At 39.5% G+C, this 24,307-nt stretch overlaps 1 protein-coding gene across 3 annotated transcripts in view; it reads left to right on the forward strand.

The window, feature by feature from the left end:
• Positions 1–23,404, forward strand: part of LOC101741026 (moesin/ezrin/radixin homolog 1) — a 70,855-nt gene extending 47,451 nt beyond the window's left edge. For all 3 annotated transcript variants that reach the window (XM_004931148.5, XM_062670252.1, XM_004931147.5), the window contains 8 exons: positions 13,864–13,986; positions 15,117–15,287; positions 16,327–16,538; positions 16,992–17,252; positions 18,243–18,348; positions 18,942–19,076; positions 19,870–20,220; positions 20,645–23,404. In XM_004931148.5, the coding sequence (XP_004931205.1) occupies positions 13,864–13,986; positions 15,117–15,287; positions 16,327–16,538; positions 16,992–17,252; positions 18,243–18,348; positions 18,942–19,076; positions 19,870–20,220; positions 20,645–20,809 (1,524 nt within the window). In that variant the 3' untranslated portion in view covers positions 20,810–23,404. The remainder of the gene's footprint in view (positions 1–13,863; positions 13,987–15,116; positions 15,288–16,326; positions 16,539–16,991; positions 17,253–18,242; positions 18,349–18,941; positions 19,077–19,869; positions 20,221–20,644) is intronic.
• The last annotated feature ends 903 nt before the right edge of the window (positions 23,405–24,307 follow it).

A 24,307-nucleotide genomic window follows, 5' to 3' on the forward strand; every position in this document is an offset into this window, starting at 1 on the left:
TGTCTGTTTTTTCAATTTTTCTGTCGAAGTGCAGCATCTTGTTGTGAGTGTATTTGCAGTCATTGATGCCACACGTGTTCGGTTTGCAGTTGTGGGTTTTATTCTTATACTGTAGACATCGGAAACACAGGTGTTTATTCTTGGCGATGTCCCATCTTGTGTTTGAGTCTGCCTTCTTGAAGATGTAACAGCCTGTTGTGGTGTGTTCAGTGTTGCTACATACCGGACATTTAGCTCGTGATGGCTTCTCACTGACTATGTGCACGTTCTGTGTGCGTCTGTTGTGTTGTGCGGGCTGCGAGTAGTGCCCCGCCTGTTCGGGCTGTGCATAAGGGCTGCACAGTTCGGCTTCTCTTTTCATGAATTTTTCAAATTTAATCAGATCCGGATCCTCCTTCGGTTGTATCGCGGTGAAGTCGTAGTATCGGTAACGTAGTGTTGGTGTGAGTTTTTCTAACATTGTTTTGGTAGTTTCCGGATTATATAAGTAATGTGTGCAATTTAATGCACGAAGCGTAGCTACGGCGTTGGTCACCTTACTGGAGAATATACAAATGTCTCTTGGTGTTTCTGTTAGTCTTGGCAGAGCTCGTAGCGTGTCTAACTCCGTTATGGCTATCGTTTCCGGTCTTCCGAATCGCGCTTCTAGACTTCTTATGACGTCGAACGGATCAGCGTTTGTTATAAGTAATCCGTCAACGGCTTCCTTTGCCCTTCCTTTCAGGTTCCTTCTGAGTCTGTTTATATTTTCTGTTTTTGTAAATGAATTCATCGTCTCGTGATAGGCTGCACGAAAGGATAGCCAATCTTGGTGATTTCCATTAAAGATTGGCAATTCTGTGTATCTTGGTTCACGGGCGGCTTTGACGGCGAGTGTTATTGCTGCGGTTAGATCTGAGAAGTCTTGTTTGTCGCAGGCTCCCGCCGGTGTTTCATTATGTCGGTCGTGATTTTCCGTTTTTGTGGGTTGAGTTTCCAACCATGTGCCCACTCTTTCATCGAGTTCTGACTTACTGTATTCTGATTCGCTGTTTTCGTCATCAGATCCAGCTTCGAGCGTGGCCAGTCGGGCGGCTGCCAATTCCACTTGTAGGCGGGCGAGCTCTTCTCTAGCTTTGGCTATCTTCTGTTCTTTTCTGTTTCGCGACCGGTCAGTTTTGACTGTACCGGCGCGCTGTTTTGTTGGCACGTCATTCTGTTTGGCTATATACTGTTTGACGGCCTCTGTTTTTGAGTTCCCAGGTTTCTCTGCGACTTTCATCGTGGCTTCCATGTTGGCTGTTGCGCACGATGATTCTGCTGTGGGGGCTACCAGACTCATGACGGTATTCGCGGTTGTTTCTGTCCACACGCTCTGTATTGTAGCTGTGGTTTCTGAGGGCGGCGATTGTTTAGTTTCGATCCGACCTCTTCCTGTTGACCGCGTTATCGGCATTGTTCCAGTTTCCTTTTTTCAAAATGTATCCTTTACCCGGCTCGAGAGAATAATGAAATGTGTCCTCTATCCGGCTCGAATGGACCATGAAATGTACACGACCCGGTCTGTATGGCTGTTTCCGAGTCGTGTAATAATATTTTCTGCTGTCTGTTTGTGCGCTGGTAGAAGACGGCTGTTTCTTTCGATGGGTATCGGCTTCTGTAGCGAGGTTTCACAGGTAATTGTCTGGTTCACTGGTAGCTGATTCACTGGTGGTAACTGTACTATCGGAGAACTGCTGGTAACTGTTTCTGTCTTGCTGATGTTTCTGTGTCGGAGAGCTGCTGAGAACTGTTTCTGTCGAAGATCCACTGAGAACTGTTTCTGTCTTGATGATCGGCTGAGAACTGTTTCTGTCTTGATGATCGGCTGAGAACTGTTTCTGTCTTGATGATCGGCTGAGAACTGTTTCTGTCTTGATGATCGGCTGAGAACTGTTTGTTTCTTGATGTTTCTATGTCGGAGATTCGCTGAGAACTGTTTTTGCCTATAAATGGCCATCCTTTTATATTTATTTCAGTACCCCATCTCGCGACGCGCTATCGACGCGCCACTTTGGAGGGTCCCTTGATCTGTATGTTACCGTAGTGAAAGCGCTCCACAAATCGTTCCTATTGGTCTATTTACATTCTCTGATCTGATACACTAACATATTGACTATAAAATAACTTAAGATTATACATTTATTACGTAATCACTTATTAACGGTTAAATTAAATCTATTTGTTTCTTAAACTATAAAAAACCCCATTTCGTCCTGCACAATAATCGATAAATATTATGTTGAAATCAATTAATATTGGGTTATTTATAATCGATAAATATTATGTTGAAATCAATTAAATATCCTCCCACCCTCTGTAACCACTTTCCATTTGCTGGTAGTATCTTCTTTTCATTTTCCTACCTAACCTAATCGCGAGCGCTCGTGACAGATTGCCCTAAGAGTGAATACAGTTTGTTATCACGGTAATACCTGTTTCTGTAGAGAATCATTTACAAGTTATATGGTATTTTCATTTATTTCTTAATTGAAAATGTTACAATGCGCTTAAGTTCCTCAAATAAGCCGATTTAGATAACGGGTCTTTCCTAATTTGGTATTTAGTCAATGGTCATACGCCTTATCTATTGATTAAAAAGTTCTCTCGGGTCGCTCTAAAGTCTGCAGAATACCGAGCATCTCTCAGAGTATTTGTTCGCCTAAGGCGCTGATAAAAAATATTGCACATGACGTTACACTAGTCTTGTGTCATACCTATGAGATATTTACTCTAAATTTATCTCGAGTAATCTGGTCCTCAGAGCATCAGAAACATAATGATAAAGTTTTTGAAGATTTTGAAATCTACATTGTTGTGGATTTTTGGAAGTGCTGATCTTTTGGTGCTTTCAAAGGTTGAGTTTTACTGTACCATCAAAGCGTTCTTAGCTAGATAATGGGTACCTGTTGAAATATTATATAATTTTTCGTTAAATCAAAATACGGCAGGGTCGTTGGTGACTTGTTGGCATAAATTGTATGCTCAGATAACATTACCTGGATTGCTACAACCATACTTTCGATATTAGGCAATGGTGATTTGTTATTGATTAACTATAGATCATCTCTCGGATGACAGGTTGATGATCAGACACGAACCGGCCGGCATCGAAGCGCGACCGGCCACCCGCGTGACCTCGTTCCCACGCCGAATACCAGATGCGATCATTGTGCGGAGAGGTCACAGTCGAGCCATCGTAGCGCTGACAATAAAGCGACTGCCCTTGACTCCAACAGGTGTAACTAATGTACAAGTGTTACGAAGTAGTGACATCTGCATACCACATAATAATAAGTAAAAAAATTTCGTAGTAGACAGTGGCTTGACAGTGCCTCTGGTGTGTGTGATGTCCATTACCGACGGACACCACCATCAGTCGGGTTGTAAGGTTATCTGCCTTCGAACGTTGAAAACATTTGTTATGTAAAGTCGCGTCTCTAAATAGGAAGGTTCGAGAAGGCTTTGTGTTGAGCGACTATTTACCCCATCATCCATCTGTACTAGTCATATAATTCTCATCTTATTGGATGCCATTGGAGCCTGTGTGAGCCCGTACGAGCGAATAACACTAATTATAGGCTCACGAAATGCAGTTTATCATCAGCAAAATCGCTATCGATTCTGCCATTATATTTCGCAATAATAAATGTCTGAACTGAACAAAAAATCGATCGATTTGTAAAAAACCTATCACATGACTTAGCAAGATTAACAGCAGTATCGTTACAGAAAGTTTGTATACTCGTCGTTTATTAGAATTACTCGTAGTCGTATCGTAGAAATAGATTTTTGAATTAATGTCTAAACTGCCAGCTGTCATGCGAACTGCATTTAGTTTCAACAACGAATTTATGTAATCGCATACAACTTATATCAAACTACTTATACAATCAAATCCGTTCGCAATCTCTATATATAAAAATGAATTGGTGTTCGTTAGTCTCGCTAAAACTCGAGAGCGGCTGGACCGATTTGGCTAATTTTGGTCTTGAATTATTCGTGGAAGTCCAGGGAAGGCTTAAAAGGATAGATAAATATGAAAACGCTCGGAATTAAATAAAAAAAATGTTTTTCCTTTGATGCGTCCCCCGTTGGACGGATTCCTTTTGTTTGTGTTAAGTATATTTTATACAAAAGCTTAGATCTCTTATTTATCGATTGAGGCACTACGAAGTTTGCCGGGTCAGCTAGTCATTCAATAAATTAATGCTCTTATCATGACTTGAAAAAAAACGGTGGGAACAAAGTTTGTGTATGGTCAGTCCTGTCCTGTTGGCATTAAGAAATAAATTACAATCCTGCAGTTTTTTTTTTCGATAGCAAAAGTAATCGTGCGGTTTTCTTCAGAATAGCATAGACTGACCACTGTCGAACTTGTCGGTCCATTAAAACCAGTTCCACGGACTTCGTTCACAAGCACATCACACATACACGTGTAGCAATCATTGATGCCGTCAAACATGTGTGCGCTAAGGAGTGCCGCGCCGGTGAAAGTGCGTCGTAATCTAGTGGTGTTCAAACTATATTACGATAGCGCGTTGCAGACTAAAATCGCGCGCGATTTCGGCTTTTGCAAAAGTCTGGTAATCGTTCCTTAAAAGCATGTTATGGCAAAGCAATTAAAACTGTTTCACTTTGAACAGTTTGACAGCTTTAATCTCTATGCCAAGATTATAATGAGCCTCTTAAGTATTAATTTAACTTATTAACATTGCGTTTAAGCACGAAGCTAATAATAGTCGTGCCGTAAAATCTGCTATGTGCTACATTTGCACCCACTAGTCACAAAACGACCTTGCGTCTACCCAACTGCCAACAGAATGTGGCTCGGATATCCTCCGGCTTTGTAGTAAACTTGATTTAGGTCTGACGCATACTAAACAGGTTCCAAGCGAATACCTTAGTCGGATTTCAGTCGATTAGGTTTCTGTATCCAACGACAATTTGGATAACATTGATAGTTTATAGGTAGCAGTAGAACGGCCAAGACTTAAACGTAATGATTGATGATGAATAATTTCAATCGGGTGGTCTGTATGCTCTGCTGAGGATTAACATGGATTATTAATAGTGGTATCTAAAGTAGATGATTATACTTTCAAGAAAAAAAATCTCGTATATATATACTTTATATTACTTTTTGTAGTTTCTCCAATAGTTATTGTCAGTGGTTCGATTTTCACTTTAGCTACACTGTTTTTTCTGTACTTTTTTCATTTATTTGCGTCTACAATCCGCAATACTGAAAAAAGGTTTTTTTTTTTTCAAACTGAAACGCATTACTGCTTCACGGCAGAAATAGGCAGGGTGGTGATACCTACCCGCGCGAACTCAAAGTTAAATCAAATTTGTATGGAGCTGGAACGTTTGCTTACGTTTACCGCTAGGGGCGCTGTTCCAACTGCATACAAATTTTAGATAACTTTTACGCTATCGAGAATGTTAAAAAACTCGCACTAAGCTCACAGATGGGCCACATCGTCGACCTATGCAATAAAAGATGTTCCCTAGTAACCGCCTAACACTAATTAGCTAGCTAATTTGTTTTAGCACTTACAAAAAAAACAGGCAAAAGTATTAATGTCAGGGAAAGCCCTTAACGTAGTTATATTTGTCGCGGACAAGTCTTATGTACGTATAGGAATTCAACAGATTTCACTTTGAATCAAGAGTTGTCACGTACGCTTGACGTCACGATGCGACCGATCGATTTCTACAAAAATACACTTTTTTTTTCGATTATCGATCTAGATATTTTATGGAAGGAATTATTGAATTTTTGTCTATAAGAGTTAGGAGTTACAAATGCCCTTTCACCTACTTTCCTACCGATCTCGTTAATTACTACCTTAAGTTCTATTTGTAATGTTAGTTAATAATGGTACGGATATATTTCGGTTTGGTGGGTAGGACAATTTTTATACGACACAAAAAATTTGATTTCATCCTTTCGTCTCAAGTTGGAACAAACGCTAAGGGCCTTTGAGCTCTTTTTATCAAAAATAACTTGTATTTTTTTTTTCATCTCACAACATCAGCGCGGTTTTCGCAAAAAACCTTCCTATTTATGGTATTCGCTGTTGCTTAGAATAAAATGTATCCTATAAAACAGGAATCGTTTCATTGTAGCAACTTATTATCGACGCAATTAAATGGGCACTTTTAACGTCCGTGCTTTAAACATTTTGCTCGCCTTTTATAATTTAAAGTCAGATGTGAGACGATTACTGGACATTGACAATTTCAGCTGACGATTCATTTCAAATTTCATTTGAAGAAGGACCTGTTTTTTTTTATTGCTTAGAATGGTGGACGAGCTCACAGCCCACCTCGTGCTAAGTGGTTACTAGAGCCCATAGACATCTATAACGTAAATGCTCCAACCACCTTGAGATGTAAGTCCTAAGGTCTCAGTATAGTTGCAACGGCTGCCCCACCCTTCAAACCGTAACACATTACTTCTTCACGGCAGCAATAGGCAGGGTGGTGGTACCTACTCCTCCGGACTCACAAGAGGTCCTACCACCAGTAATTACGCAAATTATAATTTTACGGATTTTATGATACAAAGAAAAATACCTAGTGAAGCAATAGTTTGTAAACCAGGTTGTTGACGCCGTCGCCCGCCGTGTGTGATATGGTAATTGGTTTCGCGCAAGAACAGCTGATTGTTAGCAGATCGGGAGTTCGACGACCGCACTTTCGACTCTCCCACGACACGCTTGCCCAATCATACTCGCGATGTCTCAAGATGTCGTCAACGTTATACGCGATCTTTATTTTGAATTTTAAATATTACTGCATAAATGGATGAACGATTTCTCGGCTCAGCTAGTGTTAATTGGATAATTTGAGGCAAAGTCGACATTTCAATTGTATAATATTATATAGCGGTTATCCCACCTTTCAAATAAGAAGGCAGGAGTGTGGTTACTACTCTTGCAAGCTTATAAAACATATTTCCACTGGTAAATGCATAGAGGCGATTACAGTATGCTGATGGTATTACGCAGAGAACGCCGCGGCCTATTCTGCGATGATTCCCCTCGTCGCCTTTTACGACAACCTCAGTTAGAGATCGGTTGGTGCTATTCTAGGCCAAAGCCAAAAGGATAAATCCTTTATACTGAAAAGCATGAGTGCTTTCCAACAGCAGTAAGCAGAATGGTGTTCCCACCCGTGCCTTATCAAATAAGTAGGGATACTGGTCGAATGGTAGGTTAGTACTATTTTGAGAAAGCCAAAGCATTATATCCAAATCTTCACATCAATATCAATTGACTTGAATATAGTACTGACAAAGGATTGAAATATTTATTTTCCTTCACTTCCTAGTGTAGGTGGACCTACCAGGTTGCCGCTTAACAAATACGACTAAAAAGAGTGTTTATAATCGCTTCCAATAACGTATTCGAAATGATTGAAAACAGCGCGAGTAGACGATCAAAGGTACTCGAAAGTCAATTACCAATGCTCAATCGTTCGTACTAGTTTCAACTGTTTGTTTTGACAACTTTCCAAATCGACTCTCGGAATAACAACGTTTACTGAGAATTCCGAAAATAGGGTGCGTTTGAAAAAGCAGCGGATCTTGTCTTACAATTAAAATTCTGGGTGTTGCAATTGGAAAATGTTGGGTCTGAGCCCATTGGTTTCTCGTCGGATATTCTCAGTGGGTCGCGATTCCGATCCGGTGGTAGATTCTACGAAACAGTGCAGTTAAGCCCACCCAGTTGAACTCACCTATCTGTCTGCGTAAAGCTGGAATAGCCTCTTAGGCTACCAGTGAATCTATACGGAGAAAAATGTTGGTTATCGCGTCCAGCTACATGTGCAACTGAAGGCTTAGCAAAGGCTTTCGGCTTGTGGTTGTAAATGTTACAATGAAAATAAACATCGATCGTCTACATACGAAACGTCTTCTAAAGAAACCTTAGTAGGCAGCGTTTTGGGTTTTGTCTGCGGGATTGCCGTTGGCCATAACCAGTGTTGTCAACTTTATTTTAACTAATCCACAAATTTGGCAAACCCTCAAACCATCAGAAAAAACACTGACTTATTTTGCCAGACAGATAATAGGTGAAGTATTAAAATTATAAAAAAATAAAGACTGATCTTCGGAAGAATCGCATTCATGTACGATTTCTGTTATTGCAGAATACATTTCATTGGTTCCAATTTTTTGTACTACGCTATTTGGTAGTATGTAGTTATTGCAGCATTTTCTTTCGCCTTTTAAACCAACACGGACAGTGTGAATTGGAAATGGCAAATCTAACTTCATTCAGTCTCTCTGTTTTGTCTTGACAACGTTCATCATGCTAAATCATGGCTCTAGGTCAGCGTTAGAATGCGGTAAAACTAATGAAGATATAGCAAATATGGCCAGTACCTCATAAAAAAAATCACTTGTATTTTTCTAACTGAGTAAATGGATGGACACCACTGCTCGTCAACTTTCCTAACATCTTCTTGCTTTTTCTTAACAAGGTCAGCGATCGGCTCCTTATTGTGAGATAGTGCATGATCTACACTAATTCTTTTAATATTTTTCATGAGCTTCAAGTTTTCGGGCAACTTGTTTTTCAGTTCACGAATCAAATGTACACTAAACTGGATACACCTATTTCGTATTATTTCTTCTTAATTTCATGGAAGTCCTTTTTCTTTCATTGTTAACAATTGAGTTTCAAATCTGTACCCCAAATAACATTTCTTATCAACAAATTGTTGAATATTTTGAGTAAAAATATCTATTTTCTGGGTAGGCAATATTATTTTGGCAACAAGTATATCATACAATTACATTACATTAATTACGTGGACAGGGGAAAGTGGAAAAAGATCTTAAGATTGAAGCTCATGGGTGATGGTGGTCACGGCCCTCAGACATGAGGAACACGACTCGAGGAGGAGGATATCATACAAATTTGTCAATTCATCATATAATTTTGAATGATTTGCTTTTGATTCAAATAATTTAATAACTCTGCGAAAATCAGTGAGAATTGTATACATAAATACAATGTCACGCATAATTGACGTCATCTGAATACATTCCATGCAGCAATTCTGCTGTGTTATACATCTTTCTTTTAATTTGGCGACATTTAAGTTTTCAGCTCCAAACATTGTGCGTAAATGCGTGCAACTGCGCAACTGCGCACTCTATAGAAAACCATCTAGTTTGATAATATTGTTTAATTTTTAACGGATTATGATCGTCATTGATAAGTTTGTAGAGTTCTATGTAGGCAGCTTGCCTTTTTATTTATTTTTTTTATTTCTTAGATGGGTGGACGAGCTCACAGCCCACCTGGTGTTAAGTGGTTACTGGAGCCCATAGACATCTACAACGTAAATGCGCCACCCATCTTGAGATATAAGTTCTAAGGTCTCAGTATAGTTACAGCGGCTACCCCACCCACCCTTCAAACCGAAACGCATTACTGCTTCACGGCAGAAATAGGCAGGGCGGTGGTACCTGCCCGTGCGGACTCACAAGAGGTCCTACCAGTGATTACGCAAATTATAATTTTGCGGGTTTTTGACTTTTATTACACGATGTTATTCCTTCACCGTGGAAGTCAATCGTGAACATTTGTTAAGTACGTATTTCGTTAGAAAAATTGGTACCCGCCTGCGGGATTCGAACACCGGTGCATCGCAACAACGAATGCACCGGACGTCTTATCCTTTAGGCCACGACGACTTTCCTGGACGATAACAGCTGAACCAGTCACATGTTTCTTTAGCAATTAATTCGAGATTTCTGAATTAATATGTAAATCGTGCTAATGGTTAAGTTTCATACCTTATCACTGGCTGAAGCAACGAAAGTCACTAGAAAAAATCACTAAAATTTTGTGGGAATTCCACTGAGTTGGCAACACTGGCCACAATCAACGGTAACCACCCAAGTGAATCTGCTAGTTGTAATTTTCAAGGCATTCAAATTAATGTCAGTACATAGTGTGAATAGTGGATTATTTTCTATACATTAGTCGATGTAGAATGGTATTTGTTTGAAACTTTGTACCTGTAATTTAAGAATTTTGAAAATAATTATGATAGGATGGAATTTATAATAATACTTACCAATCTTGAAGCAGTGCTTAATCAGTTGCGTTTAGTTCACAATCAGCAGGGTAACGATGTACCTCATATTTTTCGAACGAGTAATAAAAATTTTCAATCAAAACTTAAACCCTTTCGTCTGCATTTAAATCTAATAGTGTAAATTGTATCCATAAAAAAGCCTGAATCACTAGTGGAAAAGACGGCGAAGTTCATTACGACCGCCGTCAAGAAACTATCCACTCCTGAAGATGACGACGAAGAGGCAGCTTACGACAGAGGAGACGATCTGGTAACCTTGAGGGCTTAAGAGTTTGTCGTAGAATGAGCTAGATTTTGGACTAGGAGTAATTTGAATTTGAGCGCGGTGTTTACATAGATTGTACTAGTATTTTAAATAATAATTTTTCATCATTTTTTAAGGGATTTTATGACCTGGTAACTAAGACCTTTAAGTCATGTCTTATTTTAATTTATATTCTTATTTTTATGAAAAATGATAATATGGAGTGAAATGAAATGAAGATGATTAATTTGAGACATTAATCAACTGGGAAGAAATGAAATGAAATGAGATGATATGATATGGGATATAATATAATTTCAGTAAAATGGTGGTCATTTACTGAGATTTTTCAGTGGACTAAAAAGTTCCAAAAGGAAGATCCCGAGAAGTTACGTTCAGCGGCTTTGTTTCATTTTCCCACATTTGTACACTTTCACAGATATTAAACAGTTAATAAACCACCATTATTACACATTTAAACCTGAAGAAACACTAAATAGACAAAATAAAACCAATCACGCAACGTCACACTCCTCGCGTTCCCGCCAAAAAAACTTTAAATAATAAATGAAAAGATTCGTTTGCCTACAATCGCTCACGTCTTTGAGTGTAAGCTAAGATAATACATGTCTATGATAGTGAAGTTGTGTGACTTAATTTTATAAGCTCCACAATAACTGGTAATTAAAGGTATTTATAAAATTTTCGGGTTTTTATTTTTAGAATAAAATGTTATAGTTTTCTTTATCGTTGAAGTAGTTGCTAAACACTTGTCAGATGTCGTGTTTCAATGGCAAACAATAAATTTCCATATCGGATTCACAAGGTGAAATTGTAATTAGTTCGTATTGTGATATTACAAATATCAATTTGAAAATATTTAGGACAAGCGGCCTACACCGGCTCGGTCGGGTCTTTAACAAAAATTTCAACGATGTTTGGCGTTGTTTTATTTTTTTAAATAAAAAAACACTTATTGCGGCATAACTCTAATAGTTAGACATATGCTGTCCCGACACTTTTTGTAAATAATAATGTGTTCTACAAAGTCGTAGTACATTATTTTATTCTATCATCAATAGTTTTCGCAGGGCACGCGGTGTAAAGAATATTTTAGGTATTTTTTTTACACCTTGGGTTACATTATTGGAGTTTTAGTAAGGATCCCTAAATTTTTTTTCAAAAAAGATCATAGCCTATGTCGCTCGGGAATAGTGTAACTTCCAAACAGTGAAAGAATTTTTAAATCGGTTCAGGTGTTTCGGAGCTTATTCAATACAACCAAACAAACAAATCTTTTCTCTTTATAATATTAATATAGAAATATAGATAATATCTATTTAATTAAATTCGAAACACACAAGAAAAAAACAATTTAAAAAACTAGACGGATTCGTATAAAATGACAGTTCTTCTGACTCAAAATACTATTAAATTTTAAATATGTCCCCGCCCTCGGCATCGCGGTCAGAGTACTCTGTAAACATCGAGTACATACAAAACGTTCGTCGGATGTTCGCTTTCGTATATATATTTTTTTATCGTATTTACTTATCTTATCAGTGACTGTGGTACTCTCGCATACACGTACCTACGTAACGTAAATAATACACATTCTTTTTCATTTTCGTACGTATTTATAATTTTATTGTGACGAGCATGTTTTGAAGGAAGTATAGCATTTGAATATAAAAATTATGAGAACACGTAATGAAAATAAAACCCTTAGAAATTTGTAAGTTTGCGAGGTTTGCTACTGGCATGTAGGTCATTTTCTGTCTTTTCTGCTCTGAACTAATTCGGAAAGTTCTGGCTTGGAGGACAATTTGATAACATGTGTGTTGTGCGCTGGTTCCAAGCTATGTTTGCTAGAATATTCGGCTATGCCAATAAGAATTTGTTAATATTATGCTAATTAATATTTTTTTGCTTATTTAGGTAGGTATCGTGCTCTTGAAATGTTACTTTAGAGTCAAATATTTAACTTTTACACCTATATTTAAATATTATTGTGGTCACAAGTGCTCACGGCTAGCAGCCAGTTCAAACAATTGCTGACGAATTGCAACTAAGCCGCATACTTTTTTTTATTGCTTAGGTGGGTGGACGAGCTCACAGCCCACCTGATCTTAAGTGGTTACTGGAGCCCATAGAAATTACAACGCGAATGCCGCCACCCACCACCGGTAACCACTTTAAGAAAAGATAAAATGTACAGTAGTATAGGTAATATATTTTAAAGACAAGAATCTGTTCAAATTATAATTTATGTAGATTGTGGGTAGTATTAACATTATCCCTTAATAATAAGGGCCGTGTATTGTTTAGTATAAAAAAATATATTTTCAATCGAATATTGACATTTCATACAACGTTAATGGAATTTTAAATCAGCTGAAACTGAATTGTAATTAATTGTTGCCTTTTTAACGCTTACCCTGGATACATCGGCACACAACGAAGTCAGGGTCACTCCCATTCTCCAGTTGGGTGAGATATGCTTCCATCAATACCTCGAGCTCCAAGGAGTGTTATTGTTTTATAATACATATACATATGCTTATAAACATACATATACACATCTAGGCTTGAAAGGCAAACGTGACTAAGCGACAATAACTGCTTTGTACATAAATGATAGGCAATAACCATATTCGATGCGCAAAAAATATATATTTCTAGGTCTATTCAAATCATTTCAATCCTACAGCTAGATTCGTTAAAATATAAGTTTGTTCAGGTATTTCTCAGTTATATTTTAAATTAATTTCAACTTTAAATTAGTCTACTGTAAAGTTCACGCATTGTCGCTTAGTCACGTTTGCCTTTCAAGCGTCGATATGCTTCAACTATTTGTGAATACACATATTAATGAAGTGAGTTAGATGCACCAATGTCGAATTTGCCTCTGGCGATCACATGTCGTACGAACTGATCACATGTACTACTATTGTTCTGGACTTAGTAAGTACATAGTGTTCACAATTGCCCGCAGCCGGCAATGTGTTGATGGCACAGTCCTTGACGAAGGTCGCATTGACTTTACTGGCTCGCCTGTAGCATAAGAGCTATTGTGGACGTGTGTATTCAGAAATAGTGAAGATCATAGTGGTTTTACATTGTAATTGTGTGAATAGTAATATCGTAGACATTTTTTATTAGTTTTTTATAAGCTGTCTTACAATTCAAGTGTGTATGGCGAAAGACTTCTGGAACCTTTCGGCTGGTGTGACCACCCTGTCTATTATTGCCGAGAACGAGTGATGCACTCCGGCTTAAAGCGTAGGACAGTCCACATCATTAGCCCAACAAAGTTTTGACCTTGATCTCATGGACACGATCGCACTGTGATATCTGTTTGCTCCAGCAACCAAATTACAACAACTGAGCTGAACTGGAGGGCTTGTCTGTCAATCTATTTAAAAAAATATATCGGAGTTTAATAAACTACAATAATGAAATAAATATTATTATTCCAGGTGATGCAACAAGACGTCAAGAAAGAGAATCCACTGCAGTTCAAATTCCGAGCCAAATTCTATCCTGAGGATGTCGCCGATGAGCTCATACAGGAGATCACATTGAAACTCTTCTATCTACAGGTCTGTAAATTACTGTGTCAGTTCAACTTGTCAATCGACTTATTGATGCGGCTTTAGGTCCTATAATAATGCCATTTTTTTATTCTTTAGTGACCCAACAGATTAGCTCTGGTCTATTATTTTAACAGGGGAATACAGACTACATAAATACTAATATTTATGCTACAGATCGAAGTTTTCAGTACTTCACAAATATACTAGCGGCCCGCTCCGGCTCCGCTCGGGTCTTTAACAAAAAATTCAACGATATTTGACGTTGTTTTATTTTTTTAAATAAATAACACTTATTGCGACATAATTATAATAGTTAGACATATGCTGCCGCGACACTTTTTAAAATAATAATGTGTTCTACAAAGTCGTAGTACATTATTTTATTCTATCACCAATAGTTTTTGCAGGGCACGCGATGTAAATAATATTTTAGGTAAATTATTTACACTTTGGGTTACATTATTGGAGTTTTAGTAGTAAGGATCCCAATTTTTTTTTCAAAAAATATTATAGCCTATGTCACTCGGGAATAGTGTAGCTTCCAGACAGTGAAAGAATTTTTCATATCAATTCAGTAGTTTCGGAGCCTATTCAATACAAACAAACAAACAAATCTTTCCTCTTTATAATATTAGTATAGATTAGTATAGATATAGCCTTCAAGCCGGAACGCATTGCTTCACAAAGAACAGTGGCAGTGCTTTGTGTTCAACTATAAAATTAGTCAGACTAGAATTGGCGCTAACATTGGTCTTCTTCAGACAACAGAAATTGTGAATAAGTCCTATAGCTATCTGTTTTGTCGTATTACTGCACTGTCAGGTGGATCATGTTTCAAGTCCGTGCTTGTTGGCAACACTGTTTTTTTTTTTTTCAACCATCGGACAATTGCCTGTTGTATTTGAAACTGAATGGCATTACCCTTCATCCAATACATGCCCAAAAAACTAGAAGTATGCAATATATATTTTATCTCTCGTACGCTAAATGATATAGAGGTATGTATACTTCTCTCTCTCTCTCTTTCAGTGTCTCTTTTCAGTGTCGATTTTTCGTTTCAAATCCCAACGGCAGTTTAAGAAGTCTTCACTTCGATAAGTTGTCGTAATTATAACCTGTGTTTTTTCGGTTTTTAGGTGAAAAACGCGATTTTATCCGATGAAATATACTGCCCTCCGGAGACCTCGGTGTTGTTGGCTTCGTACGCGGTCCAAGCCAGACACGGAGAACACAATCCCGCTCTGCACGGGCCGGGATTCCTGGCCAATGACCGTTTACTTCCTCAAAGAGTGACCGACCAACACAAGGTAAGCTGTCATAAGATCATCATTATTATTAGCTTTTTCAGTTTCATTAGGATTTTTTTTATTTTTTGCTTCGATGGGTGGACCAGCTCACAGTCCACCTGGTGTTAAGTGCTTACCGGAGCCCATAGACATCTACAACGCAAATGCCGCCATCCACTTTGAGATGTGAGTTAGAAGGTCTCAAGTATAGTTACAACGGCTGCCCCGCCCTTCAAACCAAAACGCATTACTGCTTCACGGCAGAAATAGGCAGGGCGGTGGTACCTACCCGCGCGGATTCACAAGAGGTCCTACCACCAGTAAACTTTGTGTTGCGGAGTGAGTGGGTGTGGAGTGAGTGAGGGGTCCTATCACCAGGTTTACAATCAGAGACGGCTTTACCTATCGTGCAGGGTTTGGGCGTAGCGGTGTCACTTTCAAGAAACATTCGTACCTATTCAATATTAACCGAGCGCTTACTTTAGGGCGCTAGGGTAATGATTGTACACGGGCCCTACATTGGCTAGAGACGACTTTGATTACAATTCGTCTCTCCGGCTGTTTGCCTGACGAATCCTTATTGGATAGCAGTTATTGGATTCAAAAAGCTGGATGGAGTAGCCGAGCCCATGGAGAGTCGTGCTTAGTGTCGTGCAATTGGAGAGACTTATGTCCAGCAGTGGATTGTTATAGGTTGATGATGATATTGGATCACAATGGTTGAGAAACAATTGTAATGAAAATTCCATTTAGAACTTAATAGTGGCAGAAGAAGCTACACGTAACAGTAATGAAGGATCTACCTAAGGACTTAAAAGCCTCCACACGACATTCGTAATAGTCATGCCTCTGGGACACTCTTGGGATAATAATTCCAGGGCGCTCTTGTCATATTAATGATTTACTACGAAAACGTGCGTGCGTGTTCAAGGTGCGTGGCGCATTTACGTTGTAAATGTCTATGGGTTCCAGTAACCACTTAACACCAGGTGGGCTGTGAGCTCGTCCACCTATCTAAGCAATAAAAAAAAATACCTTGAGGAACTGTTTCTCTCACCAGATGTCCCGCGAGGAATGGGAGCAGAGCATCACTAACTGGTGGCAGGAACACCGCGAGATGCTCCGCGAAGACGCCATGATGGAGTACCTGAAGATTGCTCAGGACCTGGAGATGTACGGCGTCAACTACTTCGAGATCCGCAACAAGAAAAATACAGAGCTATGGCTCGGTGTTGATGCCCTCGGGCTCAATATCTATGAGAAGGATGACAAGTAAGTGTACACCCTGTAGATATGCGTCGTTTAATATTCTGTTGACTACAAGTGTATTTGTTTTGATTGTGATTGACGTAACTTCCACGATACTTCCACTGGTCAGCACAAATTACAGTAAATATTTTGTCATTTTAAATATACTGAATTAAATAAAGTGTACTTAATGTACATTTTTAATGCAACCCATTCTTTATTAACATTTCAGTCTTAAAAAGTTTTATAGAGAAAAAAAAATCTTTTATGCAATGCATGATTGTATTCACTTTTTACTACTATTGCATTGACAATCCTTTTTTTAAAGTAAAAATCAAAGTTAATAGACATATAACAATAACGAAATCTGTAAAATAAAAAAAGTAACATCCTGTATTTAAAAAAAAATCAAATTTTTCATTTGTAATTTCGAAAATATTGAATCTTGTACCTAACTAATTGAAATAAAATTTTCAGATTGACCCCGAAAATCGGGTTCCCCTGGTCTGAAATCCGGAACATCTCGTTCAACGACCGCAAGTTCATCATCAAGCCGATCGACAAGAAGGCGCCCGACTTCGTGTTCTTCGCGCCGCGCGTCCGCGTCAACAAGCGCATCCTCGCGCTGTGCATGGGCAACCACGAGCTGTACATGCGCCGCCGCAAGCCCGACACCATCGACGTGCAGCAGATGAAGGCGCAGGCGCGAGAGGAGAAGCTCGCCAAGCAGGCGCAGAGGTGATCTATACTCACTCCATCAGCGGTCGGGGAACCGGGGTAAATTACCCCAATGGGGTAGAATGAAATTTTGGGAGTAAAAATGAAACTTGATCGTTGTGATTACTAACTCGATGAAACTAAATGAAAGGAAAGGATTTTTTTTTTTTTTTCAATATTATCATGAAGGTTATAATGTGAAAGATGCCAAAATAGAAGCGATTTGGTTTTTTTTTTTCTTCGCCATGGGTTAATATCGACTTAAACAAAAATATTTTGGGGTAATAATTAAAAAAAGTTCCCCGACCGCTGGCATACATCATCAACCGGTAAGCAGCGGCTTGCTTCTGCCCCTGGCATTGCTGAAGTCCATGGGCGACGGTAACCGCTCACCATCAGATAGGCCGCACGCTCGTCAGCCTACAAAGACAATAAAAAAAAAACCTGCAGCAATCCGCTGCTAGGCAGAAACCTCTCCAATTGCACGCCACTGAGCACGACTCCATCTGCTCGGCTTCTCCATCCAGCTTTTGTAATCCAATCACTGCTATCCACTAAGAATTCGTCAGGCAAACAGCTGGAGAGACGAACTGTAATCAAAGTCGTCTCTAGCCAATGTAGGGCCCATGTGCAATCATTACCCTAACGCCCTAAAGTAAAGGCTCAGTTAAAATGGAATTGATACGAATGTAGCAGGTTCATTGAAAGTGACACCGCTGCGCCCAAACCCTGCACCATAGGTAAAGCCGTCTCTGATTGTAAACCTGGTGATAGAACCTCTTGTGAGTCCGCACGGGTAGGTACCACCACCCTGCCTGTTTCTGCCGCGAAGCAGTAATGCGTTTCGGTTCGAAGGGTGGAGCAGCCATTGTAACTATACTTGAGACCTTAGAACTTATAATATATCAAGGTGGGTGGCGCATTTACGTTGTAGATGTCTATGGGCTCCAGTAACCACTTAACACCAAGTGTGAGCTCATCCACTAATGCAAAGCTTCCTCTTGTTTGCAGAAAGAAGCTCCAGTTGGAGATAGCCGCGCGTGAGCGTGCCGAGAAGAAGCAACAGGAGTACGAAGACCGGCTGCGGCAGATGCAGGAAGAGATGGAGCGGTCACAGGTTAGTGCTGTGCTCATCAGAGTATGTCGACCTGCTAATTACGCGCAAATATTGACAGTTGTGCTCCCCTCCCCGGAACTAGAGATGTATCGCTATCGAAACACTATTGCAGCGTTATCGATAAGTATCGATATTAAGGACGTCGCTGTTGCGTTGTGGTAAATGAGAGTGGACTGTATTTTTTGGTTTTGATAACTTTATTAGTCTTTAAGTGACAAATAAAAAGATATATGAAATATGAAATCGATGTGTCGCCCTTGGCGGCTGGAATTGAAAAGGGGAAAGTGTCAAATCAAATCAAAAACAAATTATTCAACATAAATGAAAGTACATACTTGTTGAACGTCAAAAAGAACTACCGCCAATTCACAAAAACTAGCCTCCGTCCTGAGAAGAATTGGCAAGAAACTCAGCGTCCATGTCTTTTTTTTTTTAAATATTAGATAAATTTTTTGTCATAGTGGACGTCGCTCGTTGACACTTTTGACGTTTCGAATTCAAACAGTCGCCAATCTCTTTAGTTTCTTTAGAATCAAAACGCAGTATCGCTACGGCCGAGGACACAATTGACAAATGTTTATTGTATGATGCAGGCCAACTTGCTCGAGGCCCAGGACATGATCCGGCGCTTGGAGGAACAGCTCAAGCAGTTGCAGGCCGCCAAGGAGGAGCTGGAGCGGAGACAGGGAGAGCTGCACGACATGATGCAGAGACTCGAGGAGACCAAGGTAATTTACTTGTTTAATAAAAAACAGCCCACAGACGTCCACTGCTGGACATAGGCCTACCCCAAGCCTCGTCACAAAGACCGGTCCTGCGCTGCTTGCATCCAGCGGATCCCCGCGAACCTCAATAGATCGTCGGCCCATCTAGTGGGACGCCTGCCCACGCTGAAAAAAAAACCAGCTTATTCACTGTATAAAGTAATTCATTTACATAATTAAGTGAGGTAAAATGTTATAAATTTATAACGAGGAGAAATCCAGTAGAACATATTTTTAATAATGAGCGTTCGCCCTGTTCGGTTCCAAACAATATTCGTTCAAGAAACAAATGACTTGTGTTGTGACTTCCAAAGAGTAGTTTATAGGATCGCTTAGTTTTAAATACAATTAAATTACATGACTGAAATTTGTCTATGAATTCGTTCATCCCTTCTCTGTGTCAACTTTAGAAAATTGGGGAATGAAAATGACAATATGTATTGATATTGTAATATAATATCTTGTTTACTTTTTTGTACTTTTTATTTACTGGTGGTAGGACCTCTTGTGAGTCCGCACGGGTAGGTACCACCACCCTGTCTATTTCTGCCGTGAAGCAGTACTGCGTTTCGGTTTGAAGGGTGGGGCAGCCGTTGTAACTATACTGAAACCTTAGAATTTATATCTCAAGGTGGGTGGCGCATTTACGTTGTAGATGTCTATGGGCTCCAGTAACCACTTAACACCATGTGGGCTGTGAGCTCGTCCACTCACCTAAGTAATAAAAATAATAATAATGTACATAATTTTGTTATAGAATATGGAAGCAGCAGAACGTGCCAAGTTAGAAGAGGAAATCCGCACTAAACAAGAGGAAGTACAACGCATTCAAACCGAAGTCGAGCTCAAGGACTCGGAGACGCGGCGCCTGCAGGACGAGGTGGAGGAGGCCCGGCGCAAGCAGGACGAGGCCGCGGCGCTCCTGGCGGCCGCCACCACCCCGCAGCACCACCACGTGGCTGAGGACGGCGGGGTGGACGACGGCTCCGACCACGGCGAGGAGTCCGGCGGCGGAGACCTGCACCAGGCGCCCGACGACCTCGTCGACCCGGTCGAGGCCAGGACCACCTTGGCCGAGAAGAACGAGCGGCTACACAACCAGCTCAAGGTAACTAACAGTGCTCTCACGCTGCACCGCGGCAACGAGCTGCCAACCTATATTCAACAGCATCTCACTGCAAGTGTGACAGAGTTTAGCCATACAAACTATACTCGTATTATTTTAAAACTTAGAGATATTAAAGGATAAGGTCTAGAATAAACTTATTTTGAAATGGTAGGGTAGATGGATTTGTGCTATATATTTGTTAACTTTAACTGAATTAAACAACAAAAATATATCGCTCAAACAATTGCTCGACTCCACACCGTGAGTGTTTGAAAATTGCATTTTGTGAAAAGATTAAAATTAAATTTTTCTCGATCAGTGAGCACACGACGAGCCTTTTAAAAAAACAATAAAATTAATTTATCAATTATTTTTTTTGTAATTATGGAGTATATTATATAATATCTCGGTATCTTTTCAACAGGCGCTGAAACAAGACCTCGCGCAGTCCCGCGACGAAACTAAAGAGACGGCCATGGACAAGATCCACCGCGAGAACGTCCGCCAGGGACGAGACAAGTACAAGACGCTCCGCGAGATCCGCAAGGGCAACACCAAACGTCGCGTCGACCAGTTCGAGAACATGTAACTTAACGTCGCCGGCGCTGACTGTAGGGAGCTGACCTGCACACGACACATAAATCACAGAATCGCGCTCAAAATAAACTGAATATCGATTTTTGTACAATCGATAGTAAATTGTAACGATATTTTAGTATTTTCCAAATTGTCATTCAGTATTAATTAATAGGAACAGTGACTAAGAGCAGTTCGTATCTTCGAGCTCGGGTGTGTAAATTAAATAATGTAGCGTATATAAAATACACAAATTTTGTACTTTTTTAAAAAAAACTACTGTTCATAGCAGTAATTCTTTAAACTGGCAACACTGTAAAGTGTCACAACGTATTCAAAATAAATTATCTTACCAAAAGTAAACTCTTCCCGTAGCAGCTCCGTTAGCTCCCAGCATGTCGACGTGCAGAGTCCGGTGGCCGTACTGCTTGTAAGCTCATGTATTCGTATGTAACATATAGTATTGGGGAATGTGTGCACGGACTTCACACCAGGCCTAGTCTAGATTTAACGAATGTCCATTAGAAAAAGAGAAAGATACAATTGAATTACTAGTTTAGGCTTAAAAGTCTGTACGTAAAGTTAGCATCCCGACATCAGTGTTACTGACATTGTTAATAACACTGATGACGATCGGTACCAAACAAAAATGATTCCCATAGATCCGTGTGTTTCATGTAAATGGGTAGGAGTAATGTGGGTGTGCGAGCACAGAGCACACGTATATTAAGAGTAGTATATTATAAAAGTTATTATATATTTTTATACACCGTCCTGGCAACATTGTTGTTGTCACGCGAGATTGTCAACTAGTTAAACGAGGAGTGTTAGCAAAATAGATCATTTCACAATTCACATTATTTAAATTGAGTGAACCAAATTAAAACAAAGAGAACGTGGCAAATACTGTGTATTCGAAATACTTTCATAGTTTGAGATATAAATGATCAGGTGCCTTGTCTAAATGTCACTAAATATCTTTGCTTTAACACTCTTCAAAATTGGTTGGTTGAATTGAATGCCGTGGTGCTTACGTGTTAGAAGGACTCGTCGGGCTAAAGAGGAAAAGTAGAGACTATCACAGACAATCTTGGAAACTTTGGTTTCTCTCCGGCAACATTGACAGTTCGAAGTTGAATCGAGTACATGTTTACTATTCACAGAGATGATTCATCGGGAGACTCTGAACTTTTAATATAACTTTTGGCTTTTTAATGTACTCGCGGCATTAGATTCATATTGTTAATTCACATCATTTATTAATTAAATAAATCTAAAAAAACCATACATTGGTGCGGCCAGACACACAAGTTTAATTTCCAACTGTCGATGTCACAACGCGATGCAGTCAAAGTTACCGAAGTTGACTGTTAAATGTAAATATTGATTTTATTATTTACTTAATAGTGATTAATTATTTTAGACCATGTGCTATAACCGAATAATTTAATAAAGTCTATAATAATGAGTAAAGGGCAAAGTTTAGATTTTTTTCCAAATAAAATAAATACATTCAGAAAATCAATGACCCAACGTGATGTACGTGGCAACACTGAATCGGGAGAGTGCCGAGACGGTTTCGTTTGTGATTTGTAAATAACATCCTAATTCCGGTTAGTGGGGGGGTAACTTGAGGGTAGTCCGCTCATTGTCCGCACAGCGTCGACACTGTCATTGTCACGGTCGGCTGCTGCGATCAACACACACAAACGTAAACACATCTCGCAACGTTACTGTACTTAGTTTTGTATTAATTCTAAATTGACTTTTGTATATCGTGTGTTTTCAAAGCATCATTTGATTTCGCGTTAGAGATACGATTATTATTATTATTAATTAATTAATTAATGATAAAATGATAGTTTTGTTGTTTATTTACTTGATACGCGGTTGTTTGTGTCGCGCGCGCTGGGACGCCGACGGACCTGCCTACAGCATCATCTGTTTCAGCGCCGACACAAATATTACATTACAAACACTCCAATATTTACTGTATTTTCCATATTAAGAATATATTTCACGTCAAAATAATTCAAGAGGGTAGTTTTCCATTAATGGGAAAACTATTAATTTTTTCCTAAAAAATTTTTTTTATTACACTTATTTTTTTGTCGGGTGAATAATTTAACTTGTAAATGTTGTTGCTCAATTCGTCGTTGGCGTCGCAGCGAGTGGAGGGTGAGAGGGAGGGGAGGGTCGCCCCTTAATTTATTTTTATAATCATTTATATTATAGATTGTAGGAGATAGGAGCTTCAAGTGTAATTTAATATTTCCCAATATTCGTTTTCTCCTTTAGTACTACTATATAACTTCTGCGTGACGTGAGCGTCTCGCGTCCGCTTTGAACAAAATCCGAAATAGAAAGAGTATAGGATTTTTAAATGTTAATTTTAAGTTTACAAGGCATTCCATTGAAGCGGTGGCGTTTAGTTGTTGGTGTCCCGTGTGGCAGACGTGCCGTGTGACCGTAAGTGCCATCCGTTCGCCGCGGGCCGTGGTGGCTCGCCACGTTAGCTCACCCCTTGTCATTACTCGCTAAATTAAATAAATACCATGTTGCCTTCGATCATTCTTTTTTTTCAATAAAATGTTTAAGTAAAATAAAAGGCGTTTTATTTCAAGATTTTTAACAATTATTTATTTCGCGTTAGAAGTTGACAAGTTTTTTAACTTGTTTCCAATATATGGAAACAACGAAAATATTTTATGGTAAAAGAAATAATTAAATACACGTTGTACTCAGGGCGTCCCACCCATATAATATGTTGTGTTTAATGTTGTTTGGATTGAGAAAATATAAAACCATTATCTCCAAACCTCCTCCGAAACTGCAAACTTTTGAATCTTCACGCTCGAGAGAGTTTATGCAGATTGATTAACAATAGTTATAAAATTTCGTTTTAAGCATCGGCATCGTGTTTTAGTACTCCGGTCATCGTTCTCGTCGAACCCGTCGCTTACGACGAAGGGCTCGACGCGTAAATTAACCCACAGACACAACCCACTGAGTTTCTCGCCGGATCTTAGTGGGTCGCCTTTCAGATCCGGTGGTAGATTCTGCGAAGCACGGCCAAGGTTCGTGTTAGCAACGTCGTCAGGTTTGAGCCCCGTGAGCTCACCTACTAGTTAAGGCTACGCTGAAATAACCTCTCAAGGCTCTCAGCTTAGGTAGGAAAAAAAGCATCTGTGTGCTTAATAAGTTTTTTGACTTATTTGCCGCTAGGGGCGCTGTTCCAACTGCATACAAATTTCGTTTTAGGCGATTGAGAGGTTAAAAAACTCGCATTAAGCACACTGGTGAATGATAAAACCATCGCCGTTTCATCTCTGGCCCTGACATTTCAATATAGGAGAAAGACCAGAAAACTTCGCAGATTGCGTGGCTCTTGCGCCTTCAGCAGCAATTAAAACTCAAAGAACATACTCCACCTCGAGAAGTCATGGGTAGTCTAGTTCATGCTGGGTTTGGACCTGGACGAATACAACAGACGCAAGGGTCGCAGTGGGCA

Source organism: Bombyx mori, chromosome 9 (genome assembly GCF_030269925.1).
Source record: "Bombyx mori chromosome 9, ASM3026992v2".
Lineage (NCBI taxonomy): Eukaryota > Metazoa > Arthropoda > Insecta > Lepidoptera > Bombycidae > Bombyx > Bombyx mori.